The sequence below is a fragment of the Melanostigma gelatinosum genome (assembly GCF_949748355.1).
Source record: "Melanostigma gelatinosum genome assembly, chromosome: 19".
NCBI lineage: Eukaryota > Metazoa > Chordata > Actinopteri > Perciformes > Zoarcidae > Melanostigma > Melanostigma gelatinosum.
The window spans coordinates 15,151,613-15,177,112 of NC_136652.1; the positions used below are offsets into that span (position 1 = coordinate 15,151,613).

At 43.3% G+C, this 25,500-nt stretch overlaps 3 protein-coding genes across 5 annotated transcripts in view; 1 reads left to right on the forward strand and 2 right to left on the reverse strand.

The window, feature by feature from the left end:
• Nucleotides 1–11,655, reverse strand: part of nhsl1b (NHS-like 1b) — a gene marked incomplete at its 5' end in the record, with an annotated part of 82,333 nt that extends 70,678 nt beyond the window's left edge. The window contains one exon of one of the 2 annotated variants that reach the window (XM_079290900.1): nt 11,337–11,655. In XM_079290900.1, the coding sequence (XP_079147026.1) occupies nt 11,337–11,655 (319 nt within the window). The remainder of the gene's footprint in view (nt 1–11,336) is intronic. The other variant, XM_079290902.1, reaches the window with a different exon arrangement.
• A 1,511-nt stretch (nt 11,656–13,166) lies between these two features.
• On the reverse strand, nt 13,167–20,679 carry acbd3 (acyl-Coenzyme A binding domain containing 3). 2 transcript variants are annotated; one of them, XM_079291433.1, is made up of 8 exons: nt 20,393–20,679; nt 19,213–19,354; nt 18,730–18,870; nt 18,476–18,634; nt 18,047–18,221; nt 17,573–17,813; nt 16,708–16,995; nt 13,167–15,584 (listed from the first exon to the last, which is right to left on the reverse strand). In XM_079291433.1, exons 1-8 carry the CDS (start codon nt 20,658–20,660, stop codon nt 15,370–15,372), a joined length of 1,629 nt encoding a protein of 542 aa, XP_079147559.1. In that variant the 5' UTR covers nt 20,661–20,679; the 3' UTR covers nt 13,167–15,369. The 2 variants fall into 2 exon arrangements, with proteins under 2 accessions (XP_079147559.1, XP_079147558.1); XM_079291432.1 differs by having other exon boundaries at nt 18,044–18,221; nt 20,393–20,665.
• A 3,260-nt stretch (nt 20,680–23,939) lies between these two features.
• On the forward strand, nt 23,940–25,450 carry mixl1 (Mix paired-like homeobox; the record flags this gene model as incomplete). Its single annotated transcript, XM_079291362.1, has 4 exons — nt 23,940–24,036; nt 24,226–24,446; nt 24,525–24,651; nt 24,873–25,450. The coding sequence occupies 4 exons, from the start codon at nt 23,940–23,942 to the stop codon at nt 25,448–25,450; spliced, it is 1,023 nt and encodes a 340-aa protein (XP_079147488.1).
• Nucleotides 25,451–25,500: the final 50 nt, after the last annotated feature.

Consider the following 25,500-nt stretch of genomic DNA (forward strand, 5'->3'; position numbering starts at 1 on the left):
TTTATGTGGTGCTGCCTTGTTTGCTGCTGTGGGCCTCGTTGAGGGTAACGGATATATATATGAGTGTGTGTGTGTGTGTGTGAGAGAGAGTGAGAAGCAGTGCAACTTGAAACACACAAAACCTTGAATAAAGACAAACTGCCTTTCGCTCTGAGGCAGGAACTGGATCCTTGACAACAGCAGTGACTCCAACGGGAGTGAAACTGCCCGACAACGACCACCGCCCAGATGACGGCACTGACAGGTGAACAATGACCGCTACCTGATACAGCGGCATCACCGCACTGCAGCTCTCTACATTCATCAGTCTACACACAGAGGGTTCTGCTCACTCTGGCATGACAATAAGCTGCAAAGCCTAAATACCAGGTTCACAACATCACATATATATTGTGGAGTCTATCAAGACAATTTCATTTTATTGCATTATACTTTTATCAATATCACTGGAATTGGATTACCAACTCGATAGATTAGTTAATAAGCGTTAGTTAATACTTTTTATTAATTTATTTATCTTACAGCTCAGTTTTGACTTCATTGTTTCAATATTATGTGATTTGACAACTATAGGAGTCGCAATACTTTTCTACAGATTCTCAATCAGCCAACAATGAAAGGTATGAACTGGGCATCTGAAACCTTTTGTGAGGAAACACCAGGGACGAGGGAACACACCTAATCAAACAGCTATAATGGTAATAGCTTGCTTCACCCACTCAAGCACACACACACACACACACACACACACACACAGAGAGAGAGAGAAGGTGAAGGTCAAAAACACAGCTGAGTCAATATACCAGGACACAAGCTGGCAGTATCCTCCAGAGTAGACATGCAGGTTTGTGACCATTCAAATCCCAACACTATCTCTCCTTAACGCCTGTTGCTAAAACACCTTGGTGTAGGACACTCACATTTGACTTGGAAACGAGTTTGGGCGGGAAAAAGACAGAAAATCGGAATCTGCAGACCAGCACAAAGCTCAACGTCTGACACAGAAGAAAACTCCAACAACAGCAGCGGCTAAACGTCAACGTGGCCACAATATGAGCAGCACTCACTCAAAGCACTTTACTGGGACTTGAATTTAAAAGACTCATTGTGATATTAAAAAAAAACAAGTAACAAGCAATAACCAATGTGAATAATTACACGTCTCCACACTCGACTTACTTATAAACCAACAGGTAAGACAAACAGGTCGTTTCCCATCATGCATTGTCTGTTCAGCCACACATTCTCCTGTTGCCTCCCTCAGTGGGCAGTAACAGGAATGGGAACGCAGACTCCAGCTGGGCTTAAGGAGATTAACTATTCTGTAGCCGTATGAAATCATATTCCTGATAATCCCCATCACTGACTCCGAAAATCCCCTCTCACTGTGTGGCATGGGAGGCTTTCTAAATGTGCTCTCTTGTTCTTTTGAACACACACACACACACACACACATCTGCACAATAACAGCTGGATATCTAGATAAAAACCTCTTAACATACAGATGTACAAGATTACAGAGTGTATGTGTGTATAACATTTAGACAATACAATATATTTGATCCGCAACAATAAAAGTGGGAGTACGAAATGTATCGGTAAGTGGTGATGCACGCTCTTGTTGTCGGCTCAGTGTCTAGTCGTTTTCACTCAGCAGCTGTTCTGAAGTGAGGCGTTTATGGCTCTATTTTACATTTGGATGACATGCTACTGTGTGTGGTTAAACATGCTGGGACTGTGTTTCATCACTTGTTTGCTAAACACACTCCTGTATAAAAATCATTCCAGCTTTTTGAACAATTAGAGGTTTGTTTTGCCCTTTAGTCACACAGCTGTCATGTCACAGAGGACTTGCACACAGCGTGGCACAGACAGTATCTATACAAACATATTGTGAGAGCGTAGTGGGTTGATATCCACCCCACAGCAAAAAACAAGTTTTCTTACTTTGTCATATATTGTAATCACAAAGACCAACAATGACCATTATTTATGAACAAATCTATACGACTGCACTTTTTATTAGTCTGATGAACATTGTATCTATTGTCATCTTTAAGTTGCCTTCTATTTGTTTGTGACCTGTGTTGAATGCCTGCCTGTAAATTGGCATCAGTTCCAAAACACAAAATTCTGTTATTGCCTTTGCAGAAGCTTAAATTGAGTTAAATAGTCCTCGTGAATATGCGTACCAGGACGGTCGTCGTTTCCACCGTAAGAGCATGTCGACACACGGCTGCGAAACGGTCCAATAACCTCCGAGAATAGTTTTTTTTTTTTTTTTTTGCTTATGACATGTATTGACAAGCATAATTATGATCTTATTATGATGAGGCTATAGATTGTAGAACAAGTGGTTTGGATTCCTGCACTCATCCTCACGGAGGAGAGACGAGAGAGACAGGATTTTGTCAGCGATTCATATTCATGTCATTGTGCTGCATGACATGAGAGAAAGAAATATGAGAGTCGATGGAGTACATATGAAGAAGGAGGGGATATGAGAGAAAGAAGACAAGAGAAACGGGTCAATAAAAGTCAAATCGATCAAATGTCATATTATAAGATGACACACACACACACAAACACACCTGTTTTTGTCATATACAACTCCTGAGGCTTGATGTGGGCAGAACAATGCGACAGCAGATCTCGGGCCAAACATTTGCATCACTCAACAACACGACACCTCACACGGACAGGAACAGGCCATGTAGATAGTACTGTATATCACGGGAAATACAGACGGATGGAAACTATATCACAAGTAAGTTTGCATGGACACAAAGACCCACACAATGAGGTCTCTGTGTGACGAGGCAGCAGTCAATGGGGATTCCTGTGCAGAGTATGTCATACTTCACAGTGACGGATGCTTTCTCAGACAGAGTGAGACGGATGATGAGCCGGAATCTGCTCCAGGGAAGAACGGGAGAGATAAACGCATCACTTCATGGGCGATTTGTTTTGACTATTTCATGGATAAATTAGCAAAGTAAATAAAGCGACTGGAACTCTCTTTATGGGCGTGTGTGTGCAGTATGTCTTCAAACTGTGACAAAGTGTTCGGCTGCAGGCTCAAAGCAAGCACACAAGAAGAAGAGAAAGAGAATTTACAGAGAAACCTGAACGTTTTGAGAGAGAGCGAGAGAGAGCGAGAGAGACTCGCACAATAACTTCCACTAATGTTGAATTATTTTTGGCTGGAGGACGATGAACAACTCGAGTTATGCTCCAGGAAAGGAACCTTTTTTCTGGCAGATTTTATTCCCCAGGCCTGGGAGGGAAGGCAGAATCCTTTAAGAACGAGCAGCTGTTTGGTTGTTGAAATAAAGACAGGAACAACGTTAAAAACGTGTCAGGAAGAACTGTGATATTTAGGTTGTGGTCACATTGGTCAGGGACTTCATACCATATGCATTTATTAACTTACACCGTCCTTTCCTCAGATAAACTACACTAAACTAAATCCATTTTAAACCAGACGGGTAACCCTGCATATTCACAGTACACTTATTTATCAATTTATTGCAAATTCCTTTTCGTTTAGAGGCCACAGACACTTAAATTGTGCCGACTCAATCGTACTAACGAGCCTCCATAAGATCTAACGGCTTGATGGGGCAAGAAAGTCATGTCAAAATCAAGCAACTTATTCCAACAAGCAACAACAACCAGATACTATACTGTATGCATGCATGTGTATTGTATGTGTGCAAGGGAGTTCTGCAGTAGGGGGTGGGGTATGTAGACACAGTATATATATATACACACACAGTATATATCATAACCTAGGTCAACATGTTGACAAAGGACCTCATGACCATTTGAAAGTGTACTCTGCAATTGTATTATTTTAAATAATCATGATGTCCCTCAATATTACCAAGTATTGGACTGACTGTCAAAGAAAAACATCGACATTGAAATGAAAAAGAGCTCTAGTGTGGGAATAATAAACACAACTCGACCCCGCTTCACTCCTCCACCATCTTGCTGATTGACACACAAGTCCAACCGACTCAAATCTGGGACTTTTCCAGCGACTTGTTGAGACATAACTTGCACAATGCACATGGCGACATAAACATTTTGTCTGTTTTCCAAAGTCTGACCCTTAATCACACTCGTCAGTCAGCGTGTTGATTCGGCCGAGGACATTCCAGTTGTCTAATGCCGGCAATGTTTGAAAGACTAAAAATATGCTTGAAAAGAGCCAACGGACAGCCGTTTGTAAGGGATTATGTGCCAATTCATATATAGCAGCAGCTCCACCCCTTTTACTCACTACTTTTTAAATGCAAATATTCAGTTTTACCCTTAATTCAGCTGTTGCCATTTTCCTTTAGCCATCACAAGATAAGCCTATGCAGTCTGTATTCTGCAGGTCTATATTGATATTTCCAGTAGGATTTGTTGGGATGAGAAACCCGTTACACTTCTACGACTTCTCATGCGAGTCACGAGGACGGCTGCAGGACGTGCGTCTGTGTGTGTCTGTGTGCTTTGGAGGAGTGGCACAAGTGACAGATGTGGCAGAAAATCCCTGTTTATTTTCCCTGAGGTCAGAAGTGCATGCGAGTGTGAACGGTGTGTTTTCCAGGCCTTGAGTGCAGTGAAGGGAGGATGTGGGACAACAATAGCCTTAATGCTCCTGTAAGATGAGCTCCCACCTGCCGCAGTGTGTCATGACGTACTGTATGGACGTCTGTCTGTCTGCACTCCTGTCACACGTCACCGCAGTATCATAAAGGATGCATTTCATCTTTAAACCATCAAAAGCGGTTGTTGTGTAGCTCTGTCCCTTTATGAAAAGTTATGAAAGGGGAAACAGGTTTATAGTGCAGTTCTGTTGTTGTTACTTTAACCACCTGGTGACATTCATACCAACAGCAACCATTGTTTTATTCCTACGCTGCTGCTTTGTATGAAGATGGTATTTGTTCAGTAGCTGCCATTGATTTGTAGAATGGATACATGAAAAGCATGAATATAACCAGTCTAGAGGAAACAGGCTACGTGTGAAGATGATTATGAAGACAGAGGTAACTTCGGTGCATCATCACAGCTGCTAACAACCTCTGTTGTGGATACCAGAGGATAAACAGCTGGCAGAATGAACAACCATGTTGTGACCTAAATTACACAATGCGTCTCACTGCGTGGACATCAGTCCGTGATTTCAACCACATCATCTGACAATCATGAGGTGACATTACTCTCAACAAAATGGACCAAAAGTATCCGTGTAGATCGGATCATTCCGCTCCTTCAAATAAATTTGACTAAGTCCGCTCCAAGTAAGCACAATAAGCTGCAGTCAATGTTTACCAACTAGCTAGCTGTGTTAAAAGCTCTTTTTGCGAGTATCTACAAATCAATTTACCAAAATCTGTACCAAGAGACCTGAAACCTGACGGACAGAAAAAAATAGTATTTGGCAACATGCATGTGTCGATTTCTGTGGAGTGAAACTGACAAACATTTCTTCTATATAGTATATCGTCTCTCTTTCTTTTGCTACGTCGTTCTATCGAAAAACAGTTGCAGACTTTAGCCGCCCTGCTCGACCCTCCTGGCTTCCCTGTAATTGAGAAGAACAATAGACACCAAAACATCCCTACAGTGTCACTTATTGAGTGGCCCTGAGCAGATATACGTAGGCTAACACGTAAGATTACAGGCAAATCTGACTTGATAACACATTCTTTGAAAGATAGACGAGCGAAATGTACAGAGCGAGACAAAAACATCATATGAGAGAGAGAAAGATAAAGAGCGAGCAGGGGCCCCGTCTTTGTTGTGACCGTGTGAGGGCGGACATCAAAGTGCAGAGGATGGACGGAGATGAGAGGGGAAAGGTCTGGAAGCCATATGAAACAACAGGAAGAGAGAAAGGGAGAGGAATATAGGACAGGGAGTAAGAGAGAGGAAGAGACGTTAAAACAGAGGAGGGAGGGAGGGAGGGAGGGAGGGAAGGCTGAGGCAAAAAGGGAGAGTGACTGACAATGGAATATGCTGAAACATCGAGTCACATCTGTGCACAGAGACTCACTTAAACACACAATGTTTTGTCAGATGTTGCATGACAATATAAAGGTCTCCCTGAAGGCCTATTTGGTCATTTTTTAATTTGCCTGGTCAAAAGTTTGGGAAGAAAGCAGAGCTCAGGCTCATCTGTCCTCAACAGATTTCCCCCTTTGTTCTGCAGTCAGTTCAGTTCTCGTTTGGCTCTCCAGTAGAAATGCAATTGACCCTGAACATTCGGCGATTTGTCACACCAAAACCACAGTTGTGTAACATCTGGAACACAACTCTGCACTCTTCAACGTCACCATTCTGTAACAGTAATGGAAAACGTCTGTTGTAATGCAGCTAATGCAAATTACACAAGCAGAAATGTGTATGTACTGTACATTATATGTTCAACACCTCTAGATGACTCTAGATCGCTCATGCAATAATGCAAAAAGGTGTGTTGCTGGGAGAGAGAAGCAAGGCCCATTTACAGCCCAATGAACCTATTCTGGACATCTGCAATACAATTCTAATATCTACGATCCACTTGTTACTCGTCAGAATTTTAATTCCAAATACCCAAAATACATTGTGACGAGTAAACTTGTATTACGGATATCAACACTTGACATTATGACAACTAATGATGCAATTTCAGATATCTACAATTAGAATAATGACGAGAAACAATTGCAGATATCCACAAACTTACTGTGGATAATCCAAAATGACAAGAAGATGCCAAAGTTGCTTACTTCAGATATGAAAAATGCAATATTTAGAATTAAAAGACCAATACACATGAAAAGCAAAAACCGAGGTCATTGTTCCTTGAAAAAAAGTTATTTTTGACAAGGAATAAAATTACAGATATCCGCAATACATATCCAATCTAGCTATTAAATGTTATTTGCAAGTACAGTCAAAGTTGTAGATATCTTAAAATAAAACTTCTTTTCGTAAGAATGTTATTTCGGATATCTTTAATTACCATTCTGATGAGTGAGAATAAAGTTTTGACTTGAAGAAAATGCTATTATGGACATCCAAAATCTGATGGCGAGTGTTTTTGAAAATGAAAAACCATCTCTGGATCCTCCTCCAAGCAGAGGAGGTCACCACAGTGGGAGGTAAATGTTGGTCACCTCCCGGCCGGCTGGTTAAACGCTGGATTACTCTGCAGTACCCACAACTGGATCTGGCTCCTCCGAGTGTGGGACCATAGGCACGCGTGTGTTCTTTGAGGACAGCCAAAGTAAAAGAGACTTCATACTGTGTATGTGCAAGTCATACTTGAATAGAATTTAGTTCTATTAAGCGGAGGAAGTGCAAGACCGCGCTGAGCAGAGGCAGCTGGAGTCGAGACATTAAATATGACGTTAACTCGAACAGACTGATGAAGGAAATGCAAGTGTACAAATACACAGAGACAAATAGGCAAGAGAGGTTTAAGAACAACACTTTATTACTCCTAACTAACCCTTTCATTTCACTCCCCCACTCCTCTGTGCCCTGGCCAGGGCTGCGGCTACATCCTGGGCAGTCAGCATAGAGGCGTGAGAGAGAGGGCGGTTGCATGTATACACACACACACACACACGCACACACACACACACACAGTCCAAGTCAGATGCAGTTCAATGACAAAATCCCTTCACTTGTCCGCCGTTTCCCCACTCGTTTTTCCTCACTTTTTCTCTCTGACCCGACCCGTCTCTTTTGTTCCTCATGGGACCAGGTCGACCCCTAGAACCAGGCCGGGCTCCCCTCGCTGGAACGAGCCCTGTGGGAACTGACTTGTGGATTCCGGCTGTGTAATGACTGCTCTCTGTCCATGAATGGAGGGGACCATGGCAGGCCTGAGCGAATGGTGACGAGGGAGAGTTGAGGTGGGATAAACAGGACTACGTATGTGTGTGTGTGTGTGTGTGTGTGTGTGTGTGTGTGTGTGTGTGTGTGTGTGTGACAAACATGAAAAACAGATCGTTAAAAAACGATAAACAGCAATTAGTTTATCTCGGCATTGCAGTGCTTCGTTATTATTTGTTAAGTAATAAGGGACATAACTTGGGTCTCGTTATCGTCATTAGTGCTTCGCATTGTTTATGCACAAACATTCATGGCCAGTGTGGTTTCAGTCTGAGCCGAAATATGTCCATCAACACACACGCCAAGTGTGTATGTGCCCACGCACACACACACACACACACACACACACACAGGTCCTTGAGAAGCTCTTGAACATAGCAACACACACTAACGATGATGGCATGCTACAGATGAAAGACATACGTCTATTAATAACTGACTGCAGAGGAGAGCGTACAGGCAGTTTGCATGTGCGTCTGTGAGAGGAAGATTGATTGAGGACATTAGCAGGTCAGCTGGAAGCATGTGTCCAATCCAAATTGCCTGCTTTTTTGTTGGTCTGAGCCCCACAGCAGCAGGTAGCTCGAAGGCATCAAGATATCTGACAGGGAGGCGTGTTAAGTCTCTTCTAACTGCAATTAACCTTCACTCGTTTGACCTACTTCTAATATTAAAATAGCATGCTCCCTATTCAACCCAGTGGACAAGAAGTCCTCCATTAAAGGCCCTTTAGGCGGTGCAATTTGTGGCCCAGGCAAAAGTTGACAACCGTGAGAGAAATGTGGTGAAATCTTTGGTCGCCAATCAAAAGTATGAGATCGTATTGTTTGGCAACCAACAAGCTGCCTCAAAATTCTAACAGTATATTAAAAAAAAACTATATTGCTACAATCCTCATAAAAAAAAAGATCTGAATGTGACATGAAATTATGGAAAATACACTGGTGAGCTAGCTCATGCTACTGCTAAAAACATATTTTCCTCACACAGCAAAATCTGCCTTTCGTGTTGCCGTCTTTCCCCGGACTGTGACCGGGTCCATACGCTCCTCCTTCAGCTCCTCTTATGAGTTATTGTTTTAATGCATAGAAGTGTCAACACAATGGCTAAAGCTTGTTTATTGTTTGGCTATTTTTAAAACACAAGACCACCACCAATGGATGACGCAAAAATGTTTTTTTTTCCTTCCAATTGTAGCTCTACGATTCATCCGACATAGATTGACTCTCGTCGGCCAGCAGCAGATACCCAAACTAGACTTTATCTAAACTCTTGACTCATGAGTGTCAGGCGTTCCCCTCTGAGGCTGGACAGAACGACCTCTGACCTGCTGAGCGGGACTTCAGCACAAATGGATCAACAGAGGCATGACGCAGTCAAAATACACACATTTGCCTATCATGTCCCTGTTCAAACCGCCCCTGACGATTACTTTGACTGCACAGGCAGACAAACAAGACGAGACACTAAACACACACACACTCACTCGCTACGCCCTTCCCTCAATGTCAGTCCACCAGCATACAGGGGCCCCTCTTTCGGCCCCTCACATGATCCATCTCTGACCTGAGGTTAGAGTAGGAATCCTAACCCACAGTAGTTGAAGACAAAAGAGTGACCGGTCACAGATAAATGTTTACATGCAGACTATAACGAGGACATGGTTATGCAATACTATCCTTTGGGGCCCGGTCAAATCCTGTAAAAGCGATGTGTCATGAGGTCTCATTCAATTTGAAGTTACAACCTGTATACCAGACGTAGAGTACAAGAGGCGGAGCAAAATACTACTACGTGTCTCATTCAAAGCAACTCCACCAGCTGTTCTGTGTTATGACAGGTTCAAGTAATGCTGGGGGGGGGGGGGGGGGGGGGGGAGGCGGGGTTCTTCAAATGGCATTTTTTACAGACAGGTGTTTGTGTGGAAAAGAGTTAAGAGTCAAGCACACACGCATGTGTTGAAATGAATCTGAAGCCAGCGCTTCTGTAGAGCCGGCGGCGGCCTTGGGGCTACGTGGGAGCTGGTAACTATACGGATAGCTAAGTACCACACCGCATTCCAGTCTCCTCTCTCACACCTTGTCCTCAGCTGCTGGCCTCCACCGAGTGACTGAGCGAATGACTTAAAAGGAACTCCCAAACCCCACCTTGTACTGCGTCAAAGGTTCAACAGGTACAGATACTAGGAGCAGCCGAGTCATGCCATGCGATAATAACACCGGGGATTAGACAAATGTCTGGTAGCTGTCACGTAGCGGATGCCCCCAAGAAACAGCTCGATGGAGTATCAGTCTGTGTGTGTAAGTGTGTGTCTGTGTACGTGTGTTTTCAATCCATTGCTCATCATACATCACACCCACTTGTGTCTGGGAACTGTCTGCTGAGCTTATCGTTTCCCTGCAACCCATTTTTGAATCTGTGTGTGTGTGTGTGTGTGTGTGTGTGTCACAGTAAGACCAAAGGCAGAGTGAATAGATGGGCATGAAGAAAGTAAAAAGGAAACAACAACCAGTGACTCAGGACTTAAAGCCGCCTCCGTCACAAATGTTCAGAAGAATTTGGGCTCGTCTTCTGAATCCTACAGTGCAACATATTTCTGAGGCAAACTCTGAATAAACAAAAGACGCCAAGCAGCTAATCAATGGGAAAACCCCATCCCTTAACCACTATGTTCACACCGTACCACATAACAACGCATTAAAAAGGAAGCAGTGGTATAAAGAAGCATATTACTGAAACTGCTCGACTATCAGAGCAGACCAAAGGAGAGGCTTATCGCTCAATCTTTACTTAGCTGGCCCGGTTAATATATAACCAGTGTGTGACCACAGGAGGCAGCTCTACAAGGGCAGCAAAACAAATCACAACAAAAGTCAGCACATGCTGCAGCAAATGGGAATTGCTTTCCCATTCTCTCTCTCCATTGAGCAACTGTGTTGACATGCATAAAACAGCACACGGGTTGTGAGGCCTCCTGTGATCTCGGGAGCCTTTGAAGACCTGAACACAGATGGTGAGACCATCGAGAGGAAAATCCATCATCTGACGGGACTCAACAGCCTTTATTGTTAACATCACTCTGTATCAAGATCAAGACAAACACAGCCATGTGTCACCAGTCACTCCTTCCTATGGAAGTGTGACAGTCACCATGGACCTAAACCAGCATCTCTCCACAGACCAACGACTGTGTTTCACAAGTAACTCCAGATGCAGGTTCATTCAAAGGCACACGTCCCAAATGAAAACGCTCTTTATCTATTTATATCTGGAATTAATCAACATACACACATTACATATCTATGGGTCCATTTTAGAAGTTTATAGTGACTCCTCTGGTTTAATTATTAACGTTATGGTATTGTTATGGGGGCCTATATATGTAGAGATGTACTCTTAGTTCTCATGCTGCAGATTAACGTGTTATTTAGTTGCCACCGCAAACTTACGGATTTTGGTTTTCTTGGGATCCAATTTGCGGACTTCAACTTGCAGCTTCTGCAGCCGCCCCTGAATCCTGCAGGATCTTCTGAACACCATCCCCGCCTGCATCTCGATGCCCAGAAAGATGTCGCCGGCATGTCGAGAAAGGTCGGAAAGCTGGTGTATTATGTTGGTCAACGTGTGACAGCCGACCTCGTCTAGAGACGAGAACAACACGGGTTTCCGCAGTTTGCGTCTCCCGGTTTCTTCCCTCGGTATCAAGCCATCCCTCGCGGATAGCCTACCAACACGCCGCGGCTCGATGGTCCTCTGGTGAAAGGGCATGTTTATTTCATACCAATAACTCCTGCAGGACGGAAAACTGTTCACGCAAAAAAACCTTTACAGCTTTAAAAAAAACAAAAATCCAAGACGCATCACCGTCCCGTGGCTGCTGCTGTTAGCGAGGCAGTAGAATCCTTCAATCCCGCCATATTCTCCTTTTTCAAAGCATGAGACTTTGTGCTGCTGTACGTTGGAGACGTTGCCTCCCAAAGTCTATTCAAATTCAACCAGACAAAGTGCAGGCTGGAGCGAAAAGAGGAGAAAAAAACCAGAAGGAGAAGTAATGGGGAGAACTCATAAAAAGCCCGGAAAACGCTGCAACCACCTGTAGCAAGTGGAACCGGAGCCTGATATACAGGAGACTTTACCTGCCTCCCTACGAAGTCTGCTCAGCGGTCTGATGGAAAACATGGACCGGAGTCTGCTCCAAAGTGAACCGGAGTGAGGAAGCTTCTAGCAAGCTGAGAAGTTTCAGGCTAAAGTCACCGTTTAATTCACGTGCTATGAACCATATTGTCTAATAATCATTCGGGATTAATTACATTTTAACAGATAACAATAATTTAAGTACATGGACCATTTTTATGGACTTTATGTCTCCATAATAAAGCTAATCATTTCACGGAAACGAACGTTAAATACTGACTGAACCAATAAAACTCTTTCCAATATTTTTTAAGCTATCTATCTTTTGGAGTATCTAAAAAAGAATACGATAGTTTTTATTGTGTGTGTATTTTCTTATGAAGCAATATGGGAATACAGACAACTTTCTTGTACGACAATAAATGAACCCTGTAACATTACCTCAGATGGATTAAAAAGGGAAATAAACATTAATGTTACCTGTTCTTGTACCGATGTGATTCCATAGTTTGCTAAGTTAGTGTCGTTTGAGGTATTTATTGTGACACCTGGTGTCTTCATGTGAACACTGCAACTTCAGAGGTGCCTCGTGAGATACATTAACGATCAATGTTTTCTCTTTATCCAACCTACTGGAAATCTTTACATTCCTCTCCTGCTTGTCTGTACGCTGCTGCAACAGTTCAACAATTAATCAATATTTGAGATTGTAAAAATGTTGAACGAGCTGTTTTGAACATCGTGACATCCAATGTGCATCATGGAAAACATGTGAAGGCGAGGTGGATGGAACCGTTATCCTGTTACACGTTGAGTAATGTCCGCATTTCTCCTTACCTCAGCACAAAATGTGTCCGACAGGAGGATGACACATTCCCCACCAGAGGAACAACAGGAACTCTGTTGTTCCAAGGACATCATCGGTGCTCTCACACTGCCTCCTTCTTCCACTTAGCTCGTTAAACACAATGAAAGTAACATTTGTCTTTCATGAATGTTGTTTTTCTGCTGTAACATGTCAAAATACAAGCCTGGAGCAACATCAGTAATTATTTTGTATCCGTTTTAGGCAGTGAATGAATGAAAGGATTAAAATAATCATACAAAATTAAAATAATAAAAGCAAACAAACTCGCCAATTCTAGAGATGAACATAAATTTAATCAAGATTAAATATATGCCCCAAAAAAAAACTCATGAGATCGAAACAAGTCAAAACAATACAAAAAGATGAGCTTTTCCGTCTGTCGTGTCAATAGAGTCGTGCAGCTTTATCCTTCCTCCTCGTGCTGGACTTTGATTCGGGGTAAATTGTACACGTATATCTCATTCACCATATTTTACAGTGCATTGATTCTCAAAACCATAGCCTTCTTCCACATCTAAAAACCCAAACATAAACTCCTTTATAGAATTATTTACATACAAGGCTCCAACAAGTCAACTCAAACCGTTTGGTGAGCAATAACAAACTCTACGACATCGCCCATCAGAACATATGGGAACTTTCTGAAACTTCATGGCTTAAGTTAAGCCATCGTGACATTTTGTTACACGAATCACTGAATGGATGGGAGTGGCCTCTAATTATTAAATAATATGATGAACTCACACACTCGGCAGGGACATTGCAGGATTACTTGACTTGCAAGTTATACCGCCTCTGTCTTTAAAGTTCGGTTGCAGACAGACAACAATGTACAAACGCAGCTCGATGACGCTACTGAACACATCACACACAGCTCATGGTGTACCTGTGTGGTAGGTACACAGAGCATACATGAATCATGTGAAACTGAACAGAATTAATCTAAAGTATGCAAATTAACTTACAAAAGTTGAAAACAAGTGATTTTAATAAGTAACCATGTCCCCACAGACACAAAAAGAAGTCTACATCATCTCCATTTTTTGAGATGACAATTTCGAGTTAATCCAAAACAGGAAGAATAAAACAGAGCAGCAACACTGGATTACTGCAGAGATGTAACAGTGTGCCTTGACCTCCAAAACATTTTTATTGTTCGGTGTAGTCGTGTGTCAGAACCGAGTACAGCATTTCCAAACACGCAGAATGATGAACACAAAACCCTCCTGGGAAATATTAATATAACATCTGTCAGAATACTAACCCCTTTATTCTTGATTCTGTCATGAAGAATTGATGAGCAAAGGACAGTTGATGTAATCAGTCATGTAGGAAACAGACACACAGGAGGAGAAAGGGACAACTATTCATTGAGTAACTGGTTTTTAAACTGTTTATTCTGTATCGCACTCTGAGACGTATGTAAAGCCAGGTGGCCTCCCGCTCCTTGTGCATGTTATTCGATACTCACTCCTTTAACACTCTATTTGGAGTTCACTCCAAACCACGGAGTGACTTCTAACCCGTCCTTCATACCTTTTGCCAGTAGACTCCATTAAATAAAAAGGTGAGCGATATTGTTTTGTGTGAGAACAAGCCAAAAACAAGATATTTAGCCTTCCCCTAAATATCCCCTCAGGTCTTAACCCATGTATGGTGGCTAGGCAGGAGAACAACGGACTACTGTTGTACAACAAAAAAAGATGGTTAAGTTTGCGTATAATGGTGTTTTTAATGTGTGTGTGAGAGACTTGGCAAAGACCAGAAGCACTCAGTGGAACAGAGTCATAGTGTTATGAAGAACATTTGCAAAATAATCAGATTTTTCGACATCGTCTGTGTTCTTGTGGGATAAAACCACCACCAGTACCACCAAGCGGGGAAACGGCGGCTCTCAGAAGAGTGCTGGACTCGACCGGGTTTTCCCGCTTAACGTGGTTTACGAAAGCGTCACACGGGGCAGAAGCAGCCACGAGGCCACACTGGACTGGGCTGTGGTGACAGAAGAGGAGCCCGGGGGGGGAGAAGTGGTCAAAACAATGCGAGACAGAGAGAGAGACAGAGACAGAGACAGAGACAGAGAGAGAGAGAGAGCGCGAGAGCGGTCCTACAGCTTGGTCTTATGTGAGCGCAGCGAGGACAGGTGGTGAAAATACAACAGGAATACACACACTCCTCTTCCAAGGGCTCGATGATAGACTCTAGCGTGGGTGTGTCTTAGGACACGCATACACAAACAGTACATACATGTTAGTCCAATCTCCAAACTAGGGCTTCAGATGAGTCTGTCACCCTCTGGTGGTTTTGTCCAGAATAGATCTGGTATCACTTTTTCCTTCAAACACACACACACAGATATAGATATATATATATATATATACACACAGTATATATATGTGTATGTGTATATATATATGTATATATATACACACATATATGAACATACACACTCCTTGGCTCCCTTGTGTCTGTATTCAGGCTTATCTGGTGTAGTAGACTCTGTAGTAAACACTCTTGGCGCGCCAGAGTGAGTAGGAGTTGTCAAACTTGAGCAGGTAGACTCCGCGGCCGGGGTACTGATGGCTGCCGGCGTACACCTCCTCATGACAGTCCCGCCGGTACACCGGCACAATCTCATCCACCTGGGGCTTCCCCGCCTCCTTCTTCGCCTTCTCCTCCTCGCTGGGAGGTTCACCTGAGGACGCGAGGACAATGTTTACAGTCGCAACAGAGAGCAGGAAGGCAACCTTACAGCTTCACACGCAGCGTTATCATCATCATCCCTAATATTGTGACGTTATATTTGAGTCCTGAACACAGGATGGGACATTTTGAGCGACGAAAGAAAATTGCAGGCGCATACATTTGATTTTGTATAATTTGAGGAAACTAAAATCTATTTTTGAGCTCAGCAGAGTTTTTGCATAAAATAATAAAGTCCCACAGAGTACCTATGAGTGAGGCACAAATATAATGCATTATAATATGGATAAACATTACACCCTCTGAAACCCCTTTAGGTATCAGATTCTCTTGTACGATATGTTTTTAACTAAACTTGCTTTGTAGCAAAAATATACATCAGGTTTTTGACAAAATGTGACACAATCTCTTGTATAAGTACAGTGTTGTGACACTAAACATAAACACACAACTGCTACTCCGATAGACACTCAGAAATGAAGTTTAGAAGGACTGGTATAATCTGCCAAAGACTAATTGTACACAATACTGCCATTCATCTCATCAACATTTAATTCCTTTCTTTTGACTGCTCTGGCTTCCACCAAAGAACACCAGCAGGACTTCCTCCTCCAAAGGGAGGGCTGTGAGATGTTTAACTATGGCGTAGGCGAGCTCTGAACTCGAGATAAGAATATAATGTCGGGAAAACTAGTTAATCATATCTACATTGGCTGATGAGTGAAGCAACAGAAATCACTAAGACAGACATTCCTATTCAAAGCAGCATCTGTAGTATGAGTATGTGGTGTATAGAATCCAATAGCAAACTGGCCTGAGCCTAATCATGACACATCACTACCATTATATATCCAATACAGAGGGAACAGCTAGCAAAGTTACATTTTCAATTCTTGGAAAAACAGTATGTTTTGCAGATTTCTTTTGTTTACATAATAATAATAATAATAATAATAATAATAATAATAATAAAGACATTATGGAAGGAGAGCCTTAACGACATTTTTGTCGTCGTTTTTCACAGCCACCACCAGGTGGTCGCTGCAACACCTGAGAAATATTTGCATTAGAAACACTCCTGTCGTATTCACACAGACCTCCCACCCACACCTCACCTTCGTCCTCCTCGTCCTCGTCGCTGGACTCCGACACGTGCACGCTGACCGCGGCAGACGCGGCGTCCGTCCACTCGAAGAAGACCCCGAAGCCGATGTCGTAATAGTCCGTGGCGAACTCCCAGAAAAGGTAAGAGCCCTCCTCGTGGGTGGGCACTCGCACCGTCACCACCTCCCCGCGCCCCACTGTGATCACACTGTCTGCGTCCTGACGGATCTTCTCCTTGAAGTCCTTGATCTGTGGCCGCGTCCACATGGAGGGAGCTGCTATGACTGGTGGGGAGTCGGCTGTGATAAAAAGGGAGAAGAGCCGTGTTACAATCTAAGACAATCTGCTAATGCAGTCTACTTTTACTTGTGAGGGACCAGGCACGATATTAAAGAGATCATTTTCCACAGCACCAATTCTATCAATACAGCAACACAGCCATGGCATCCTTAGCGCTCTACTGCTTTGAGTTTCTCTACTCTTGCAATAATGTAGCCGACCATTATCTTCCACAGTGGATTATTTGGCTCAGGATGTATATTTTGGAATCAGACCAAGGCCATGTTCCTTTCTGGTGAGACTGCTTTCTCTTCTGTGAGCAGAATGTGTGGTTGCATCATACCTAAGCCAGCATACTATCATGTATCACTTGTTTTCCAGCCCTACTCCTCTCTGCCCTCCAGGTCACATCAACAAGGTACAAATCAGGTTTCAAGTTTCCTATAAAGCTTAGTTTGTTTGACAGAGAGCGCTCCCTCTCTGTGCTGTAGCCTTCAGCTACACAATGAGGAAAGAGAGATCTGTAGATCACTTCTGCATGACATCAACTCAAAATGGTTTCTGGGTTGTAAATGAGAAACGTCTGCGCCCACCAACCTAATAAAGGCCCGTTCTCGGAGACCTCCTCTGCCGGCTCCGGCTCCCTGTCCATGCTCTCCGAGTACGAGTCCGACTGGCCTCCGTTGACTGTCGGGGTGTCCTCACTCGTAGTTGGTGAAGAGGCGCACAACAGTACTGCTGCTGAGGCGGGGATGGCTTCCCCACTGCTGAAGCCGCTAGATTCAAGGGTGCCCTGCACCATCGAGTCCGCCTGCATCTGCTGCTTCTGTAAGGCCGCCTGGGACGAAAGGAAGACAAAACTGAGTCAACGCATTGAAATCCACACTAGGGACACAAACCAAAAATGTTATGTTTCTCCGAAGCTGTTGACCCATGTTTTCAATTTACTTTGTGTCTTTGAAAGAAGATGTTGCCAACACCTAAGCTTCCCCATTAACCACAAACTATGAAAAAAAAAAATTCAAAATCAATAAAACGTGTATCCCTCTGTTATTGATTACATACTACTACCTGTTGCTGGGCCAGCTGGACCTGGTAGAGCTGCTGCATGTACTGCTGGTAGTGCTGCTCCTGGAGCTGCCGGATGAGGCCCAGCTGTTGCTCCGGGCTGTTGGGGTATTGCTGGGCAGCATACTGCTGGAACTGCACTGCTGTCTGAGCATTCAACGCCGCCATGATCTGTTGTCTGGAAAATACGAGACGGGGGGGCAGAGTTGGTGAGGAAGGAAATGCAGGAAACTGAGGAGATAATGGCGGACAGCGGGAAATTGCAGGATTTTAACATTGAGGGTAAGAAATATCTTCTGTGGAACAGGTTTCAGCTGAGCACTGAGCCTGCTCCAGAGCTGAAAGGACAATATCGCCGTAGATATGAATGTCAGGGAAATGCGATGACCGTGTAGAAGTAATTTTGATGTCCTGCAAGTGCATTGTACATACTTCTGCTGCTCAATCCGTAGCCTCTCCTCCTCTGCCTGTCTCCTTTCCTCGTCCTCTCTCCTCTGCCTTTCCTCCTCCTCAAGCCTCCGTCTCTCCTCCTCCTGCCTCTGTCGTTCCCTCTCCTCTTCCTCCAGCCGCTGGCGCTCTTCTTCTTCTTTCCTGGGAAAGAGCAACGTAACGGAGGATATTATAAAAATATGACAAACTGAGGCGGAGTGTTTTCCTCAGGGAAACTGAAGTCAAAGCGACCTCACCGTTTTCTCTCCTGCTCCTCCCTTTCGATCTTGTGCGAGGTGACGTAGGGAGCAAAGAGGTTACAGCACTTGTTCAGCAGCTTGACAAACTCCACCATGGCGTCCTCCTTCTCCAGGTTACCCAAGGAGGCCCACTCTTTCCTGCACACACAGAGAGACTTCTCTTTTAGAGACTCTTTTGTACAATAGCAAAACAAGCGTGTTTAAATTGGTAGCATTTGTAACAACCATTGCTCCTTAAGAACATAACATTTGAAATACTAAGTGTGTGTCCGTGAAACAAGCTATTTTACATCAAAGGGTTTCATAACTTTTTTTATCACATAAAAAGGAATTACAAGCACAGCACAAGTGTTTAATGGACTATATACGGACACACTAAAATGCTGGTTTATTTACCAGATTTCAAAGTTCATACCCTCTAGCGCGCGCGCGCACGCGCACACACACACACACACACACACACACACACACTCGGGTTACCTGCGGTCGTTGCCCAGGACATCAAAGAAGCCGACCTCCGGTGAAGCGTCCGGATTATAAGGCCCCAGTAACACCTGTTTGTGCAGAGCCACCAGCCGAAGCTTCTCCTCATAGGTCGGGTGGAAGGCCTTTCCATCTTTATCTGAGAGCAGAAACGTGGAAGCAACGCATTTGCATTTAGTGTATTACGTGCTTGTACATAGTACAACACACCTCTGTGTTTTAGTTCAACACAGTAGTAGCAGTAGAAGCATAAAGGGTATCATATTCTTTTAACACTTAATAAAATCCTCATGGTAAGATGACTTCACATCACATGGAAAGATTCATCCGAGGCAGGGATCAGACTGTATACAAAACAAGTTACACAGGACCAACCCTAACTGACTAGAAATACATGACTAAAAAAAAACAAAAGGACAGATTACTATCACACAGAGTGGCGACCAGGCCCAAACCTGTTTGTACAGTCATCACAAGTGCTTTGCTCCAAGAACAGAGCAAATGTCGAGTGTTAAATGGTTCAGGATGTGTTCTGTATGTTTATTGGATCTCCTGTTGGAGTGGCAGCATGGGAGTGGTCTATGGATATATGGATATGAGCAGGCAGGCAGTAAAACAGGCCACTGGTCATACAGCCCTGCAAAGCCTGGTTTCAAACCCGTCGATCTGAGACTATGGACCCGTATTATACCCACTCCTTCAGCACAATGGTAACCTGTCAGCGTCTAATTCATCCGAGAAGTGTCTGTGTAAGCAAATGGCGCACAGGCTCCTTTTAGCCTCTTCAATGGCACGGCAGGGCGTGTTAAAGCTCCCAAACAAATCACTATGAGCCACCACTCTGTTAGCTTCTTTTTTTGGCTACATTAGTAATGGAGCAGTCACAGGTTATTCTGCCCAAAGTAGACAACACCACGCAAACAACCGGATGAAAATACCGTCAAGCCACACATAGACACAAGTGGACTGAGTGCTTATTTCACCCTTTAACGACCAGCTAGCAGCCTGTTAGCACTTGTTAGCTATGTGGCTAATGTAACGTTGAGGCTGACAGTGACAGCTAACGTTACGAGCTAACGTTAGCTAACGGCTAACCTCGACCGATGTATCGGTTCGTACGTTACCGTTAAGCTGCTTGTATACGTTGAAGCCGTGAGATTCGAATAAGACAAAATACCTTTGAAAAATTTAAGGCCCATTCCGTAGAGCTCCAGTAAAGGAAAGCCCCATTTCCTCTCTATGGCTGATTTTGCCGTCTCTCCATCTTCGCCTCCCACGGCATCCGACGTGTCGGTGTCGGGTTCCGCTGGTCCCGGGTCCGGCTCCTCGACCCGGGTCTGCTCGCCCTCCGGGTCTGGACTGAGGGTGAGGCCATCGATGGAAACTTCGAGCCGGCTGGACGTAGCACTGTCGAGGTCGCCGCTCTGAACCTCTGTCGCCATCATGTAGACTGTCAGCTGAAGCGGCCACGTACCTACTTCCGTTTAAATTTGGCGGAAGTTCCGGGAGATTTTTTTTCTTCTTCTTCGATGTAAATAATGACGACGCTTTAACCAATAACAGACATATTTACAGATATGTTTTTATTTATTTTACACATGGGACTGAATTATTTTACATATATATTCCAAATATATGTATTTTGAGAACAACACGATATATACAGTAATTTTATTTGTAATTAACATTATCTTACTCTGGAAATATTCACACAGCAAAGTGGTAAATTTGCCATTGTTAGTTTTGATTTATTTCTGTTTCTACTAAGTTATAGTGAAAATATGCAATGGCTACAATGTAATAGCCCTGTAATATATACACACACACACACACATAACGTTTTGTCATGTCTTAGAAATTTGGCGTCCTATGATCTTTTTACTGCTGAAGAACTGGCATTCATCTTTGTCTGTACATGTACTGAGTATTTGTATTTCTATAATACATTTTTTTTAAATACAGATGTGGATAAAGCAAATAATTACCTCAATGTTTAATATGACAACCAAGGGAGGGGTTAGTTGTCTTACAGACAGTTGAAACAGAACACGTGAAGACAATAAAATACATCAAACATAAAAAAGCAATCAAAAAGTTTTCAAAACGATGACTTGTGAAGTTATCCTCAGTGGAATGGGTGGGGTTGGATGGATTTCTGTTCATTTAAATTATTTTTTAAATATAGCACAAAAGACAAATACAACTCAAACAAAGGACAGTTCCTGTCTATAGGGTTAACCCTAACCCGCTGATAACAATACACATTTTTAAGATGAAGCCATTTTGCCTGGTAGTCGTTTTTCTATAAACGCAAACAATAACAATCTGTTAAATTCGTTTTTTAAAGCTGAAAAACAAACTTTCTGGTGGACACATTGTGGTAAAAACAATGTAATGGAGATAGTCTTTCTAAATGACCTCAAACATATCTTTGGCATTTCAATACTAACAGCCCGACCATTTATGGACCCAGCTCTAATATAAATACACTTTATTGCAGTAATTTGCTAATCTGGGTTGAGAAGATGAGTACACATAGCAACAATCACCGCACTTAACTTCTGATTGTGATGATATCAATGCAGCTTTACACTCAGCCCACATTTTCATTGGGAAACTATGAATGTACTTACATTACTCCTTAAATCATCCCTCAAATACACAAAGAACAAACTCAAAAAGAGGCCCATAAGACAGCTGCCATTTTAACACAAACCTGCAAACTTGTGAGGATTATTTGCCTGTCTGTCTACAGGTTGAATGTATAGTGGTCAGGTCCAACTGAGGGTTAAACGGTGGTCAGGCTTAAAAGGTGTGAACATGCTTTTGTCTGTGTCTACAGCGTGAGCTGCCAACTGTAAATGGCCAGTAGAAATCCCAAAGTGTTTTTACTGTTTGATGTTTGAAAGTGTGTCTGTTAACTACAATATACCAGCATGACGCAATGTAGAACTGCATTCTTTTAACTTAATTCAAATGTCAAATTTATATCATGGGCTGCCAAGCTTAAAATGATTACTAAATACAAACACTGAAAGTAAAAGTGCATTACAATTAATGCTGAATTCATATTTTTTATTGGTCATAACTCAAGAGCTTTGTGGACACAGATGGATGTACGGGGGATTTAATGTTCATTCCATGATCTGCGGTTACCTTTCAGGAAACATTGTCACCGTCCATATTATTACAAAAGGGATCAGGAAATACAACAGCCTGATTTTAGCATAGCAATCTGCTCTGTGAACACAGGCAATACCCAATTAGGGACCCAGACAAAGCAGCCTGTGAACTGCGAACGTCTCCACCAACAAGCACGGCCGACCTAAACAATGCTGTATGTGTCAAGTGCTCTTGTGGATGTGAAATGACACAAGGGCTGTCAAGTCATTTTCCCACAGGGACCAACAAGAAAATAACCAGAAAAAAAACCTCTGGTGTTTTTTCTTTTTAGGTTCATGTTACAGGTCTCTTTCAGGAGGAAGATAGTTTAATGCTAAACTCATAACATCTACTCCAGGATGACTTTAACCCAGTTACAGCTGCATCCCATAAATCATATGAATCAGGATGTGGTAAGTCTGGCCATCACGCTGTATTGCAATGATGTCGCCCCACACCCAAAGTAATTAAATATGATGCATGAAATTTAACCTTAATTTCCCAAGAATGCACAATATTTCACTGTGACAAATTATTTGATGAAATGAGTTTAGACTGTAAAAGTATTAAAGTACACATAACCATTAAAGATTATTCTTGTCCAAATATGTGTGAACAAATTAGTCTGTCTGTGGTGTCACCTGGCCTCTCGACTTGATCCTCCTCCTCTAAATCAAATGAAGGTGAGCCATTCAATAACAAGCACTTAATCCTGGGTACTTTAGAACTGAGGTTTGTGTATTGAGATGAACTTTGTTGGAGCTGAAAGGGGGCAGGAAGAACAATTTCCTACACATCAATGTGGAGGAGCAGACCCCTAAAGACCTGACGCTTTATAAAACATAACTTATCTTATTTCACATGGCAGTCTAAAGGGGCGGAAATCACAAAGAAAAACGTTAGAACCCTGTATAATGGCTATGCAGAATCACAATCAATAAGACATGAATACATTTGTAATGACATATCCTTTAAGTTATTTAAAAAGTGTATTTATTGAGTGTCTTCCTGTTATACGGAATATATCTGCATCATATATTTCATTGTGTACAACAATTATCACAGGGAACTGGCCACTTTGCCGAAGGGCTCTTTCAATCAGTTAATTAAAATAGGGGGATATGTTTATAGAACGGAAAAGAACTGTATTCAATTCTGTTATTATCAAGCAACAAAATGCAGCCCTTAGGAGGCTCAGATTAGGAAATGGCAGTTTCCGACTTGCCTCTCTTTGATGGCTACTGGTCAGTTATTGCTTCATCCATTCCAAAGCGGATAAATGTTTTCACTGCCGATGTGTATTGAGCATGCAGATTTCATTAAAAACCCCTTTAAACGAGACCTGCGGCCGCTCCACCGTCCCAGGTGTGATGCCTTCACACCTCCGGCGTCGTGCAGACGTCTGAAGTCAGTGCGCGCCTGCTGCAGTGCCAGCCGGCCCCGATGGTTGCCCCATTCACACATACAGGCCGAAGCACCTTTGATCGCGGGAGGATTTAAGTCCAGCGAGGCGCGCAGGTCTCAGACTAAAGTCAGTCGCTGGAAATAAGCCGTCGAGGAGCATGTCTTCAGTTCATGGGAATATACGCGTCGGGGATCTGAATCATTTCCAGATGTATCACGAGGGACCTCTGCAGATAAACAGCATGGTGAACTCAGGTATGTGGCTGGTAGTGAAAGTATCATTCTGTGACAAACTGTATCGTAACACACACCAAAGGTCACAGCAAGTAACGGTTTACAGCCGGGTCAGTGCGTAATTTACGCACACGTCCATGGTGGTGTTTCTGTGACTCACATTTATTTTAACGGTCCTTAACTAAATAGTGTGCACGTTGTATTTTTCAGATTATGGAGCCTCAGATGTTACAAACTACTTCAACTCAGCAAACTCGGTGCCGAGAGCGGATAAATGCGTGGCAATACTGACCCACAGGAGGAAGAGGACCAACTTCACCCAGCAGCAAATCGAGGTGTTGGAGAAAGTTTACTCGGAGACTAAATATCCCGACATCTACCTGCGAGAGAGACTGGAGGCTCTGACCGGGCTACCGGAGTCCAGAATTCAGGTAATGTCTAATGGGATGGTATCTTAATAAAAATCAAGTTGTTCAACTGCCCTCACATTTTCCACACACACATTTCAGGTGTGGTTTCAGAACAGAAGGGCTAAGTCTCGTCGCCAAGTTGGCTCATCTGTGTCTATGAAGGTCGCAAACCCGCCAGCAGCGGGTCCCTTCAGCCAGCTCCAGAGCAGGATGGGCCCAGAGAAAGGTAATTATTACAGTCACATTATTGTGATTTTTGTTTTGGGTTCCGATCCACTTATTTCCCCCCCTCAGGCATCAAGTTCTCAGTTGTTATTCCTCTCAGACCCAATTGGCTGCCGAAATGTCTTCATGCTTGATTTGAAGTCCCCTACGTTGATAGAAATGTGAAACACCACATTTCTTTTATTTCACAACTAATTGCCTCACCCACCTTTTCTCTTTCAGTTTATGACAACAACCACAGAGCCGAGGCACACAGGGTAGGAGGTTTTGGACTGGAGGAGAGTTTCAGGCCCACAATGCACCAAAACACAGACAATGCTCACAGAACCAGTATGCCCATCGAACCCAGCAGCTACGCACACACGTCCGCCTCTTGCATCTACGACAAGGAGGGAACCAGAGTGACGCCTGAGCAGATGCAAAGACGCGAGCTGAGCGTTAACGTCCCGTGCTGTAACGTCCATCTGTACCCCAAGGAGAACGAGCAGCCTCCCAAGATCGAAGCAAACATGTCCGCTCACCAGGGACCAACGGTTCTGGTGGAATATGACAATTTCCCACCTAACAAGACCATCGGACCAGAGATGAAAGTTGTGATTCCTCCCATCCCCACCCAGAATAACTTCAGCAGGTCATCCCCAAAGGATACCGGATGCCAAATCCAGTATTCATGTGTGAGGGCCACGGGGGACCGGTTCAGTCACTTCTCCCCGATCCATACTACCGAGGCCCCGGACTTTACCGACTCAGACTCCGACTGGGAAAACGAGGCCATGGCTGGCTTCAGTGGCTTTATGTGATGCATTATAAGAGCCGATATAAAGACAGCTACATGTATCACAAGAGGCAG

Coding starts and splice junctions, on each gene's coding strand:
- acbd3 (XM_079291432.1), bottom strand. CDS start 20,660: ATGATGGCGACAGAGGTTCAGAGCGGCGACCTCGACAGTGCTACGTCC. Junction 18,871..19,212: donor GTCCTGGGCAACGACCGCAG/GTAACCCGAGTG, acceptor CTGTGTGTGCAG/GAAAGAGTGGGCCTCCTTGG. Junction 17,814..18,043: donor AGCTGGCCCAGCAACAGGTA/GTAGTATGTAAT, acceptor CTTTCGTCCCAG/GCGGCCTTACAGAAGCAGCA.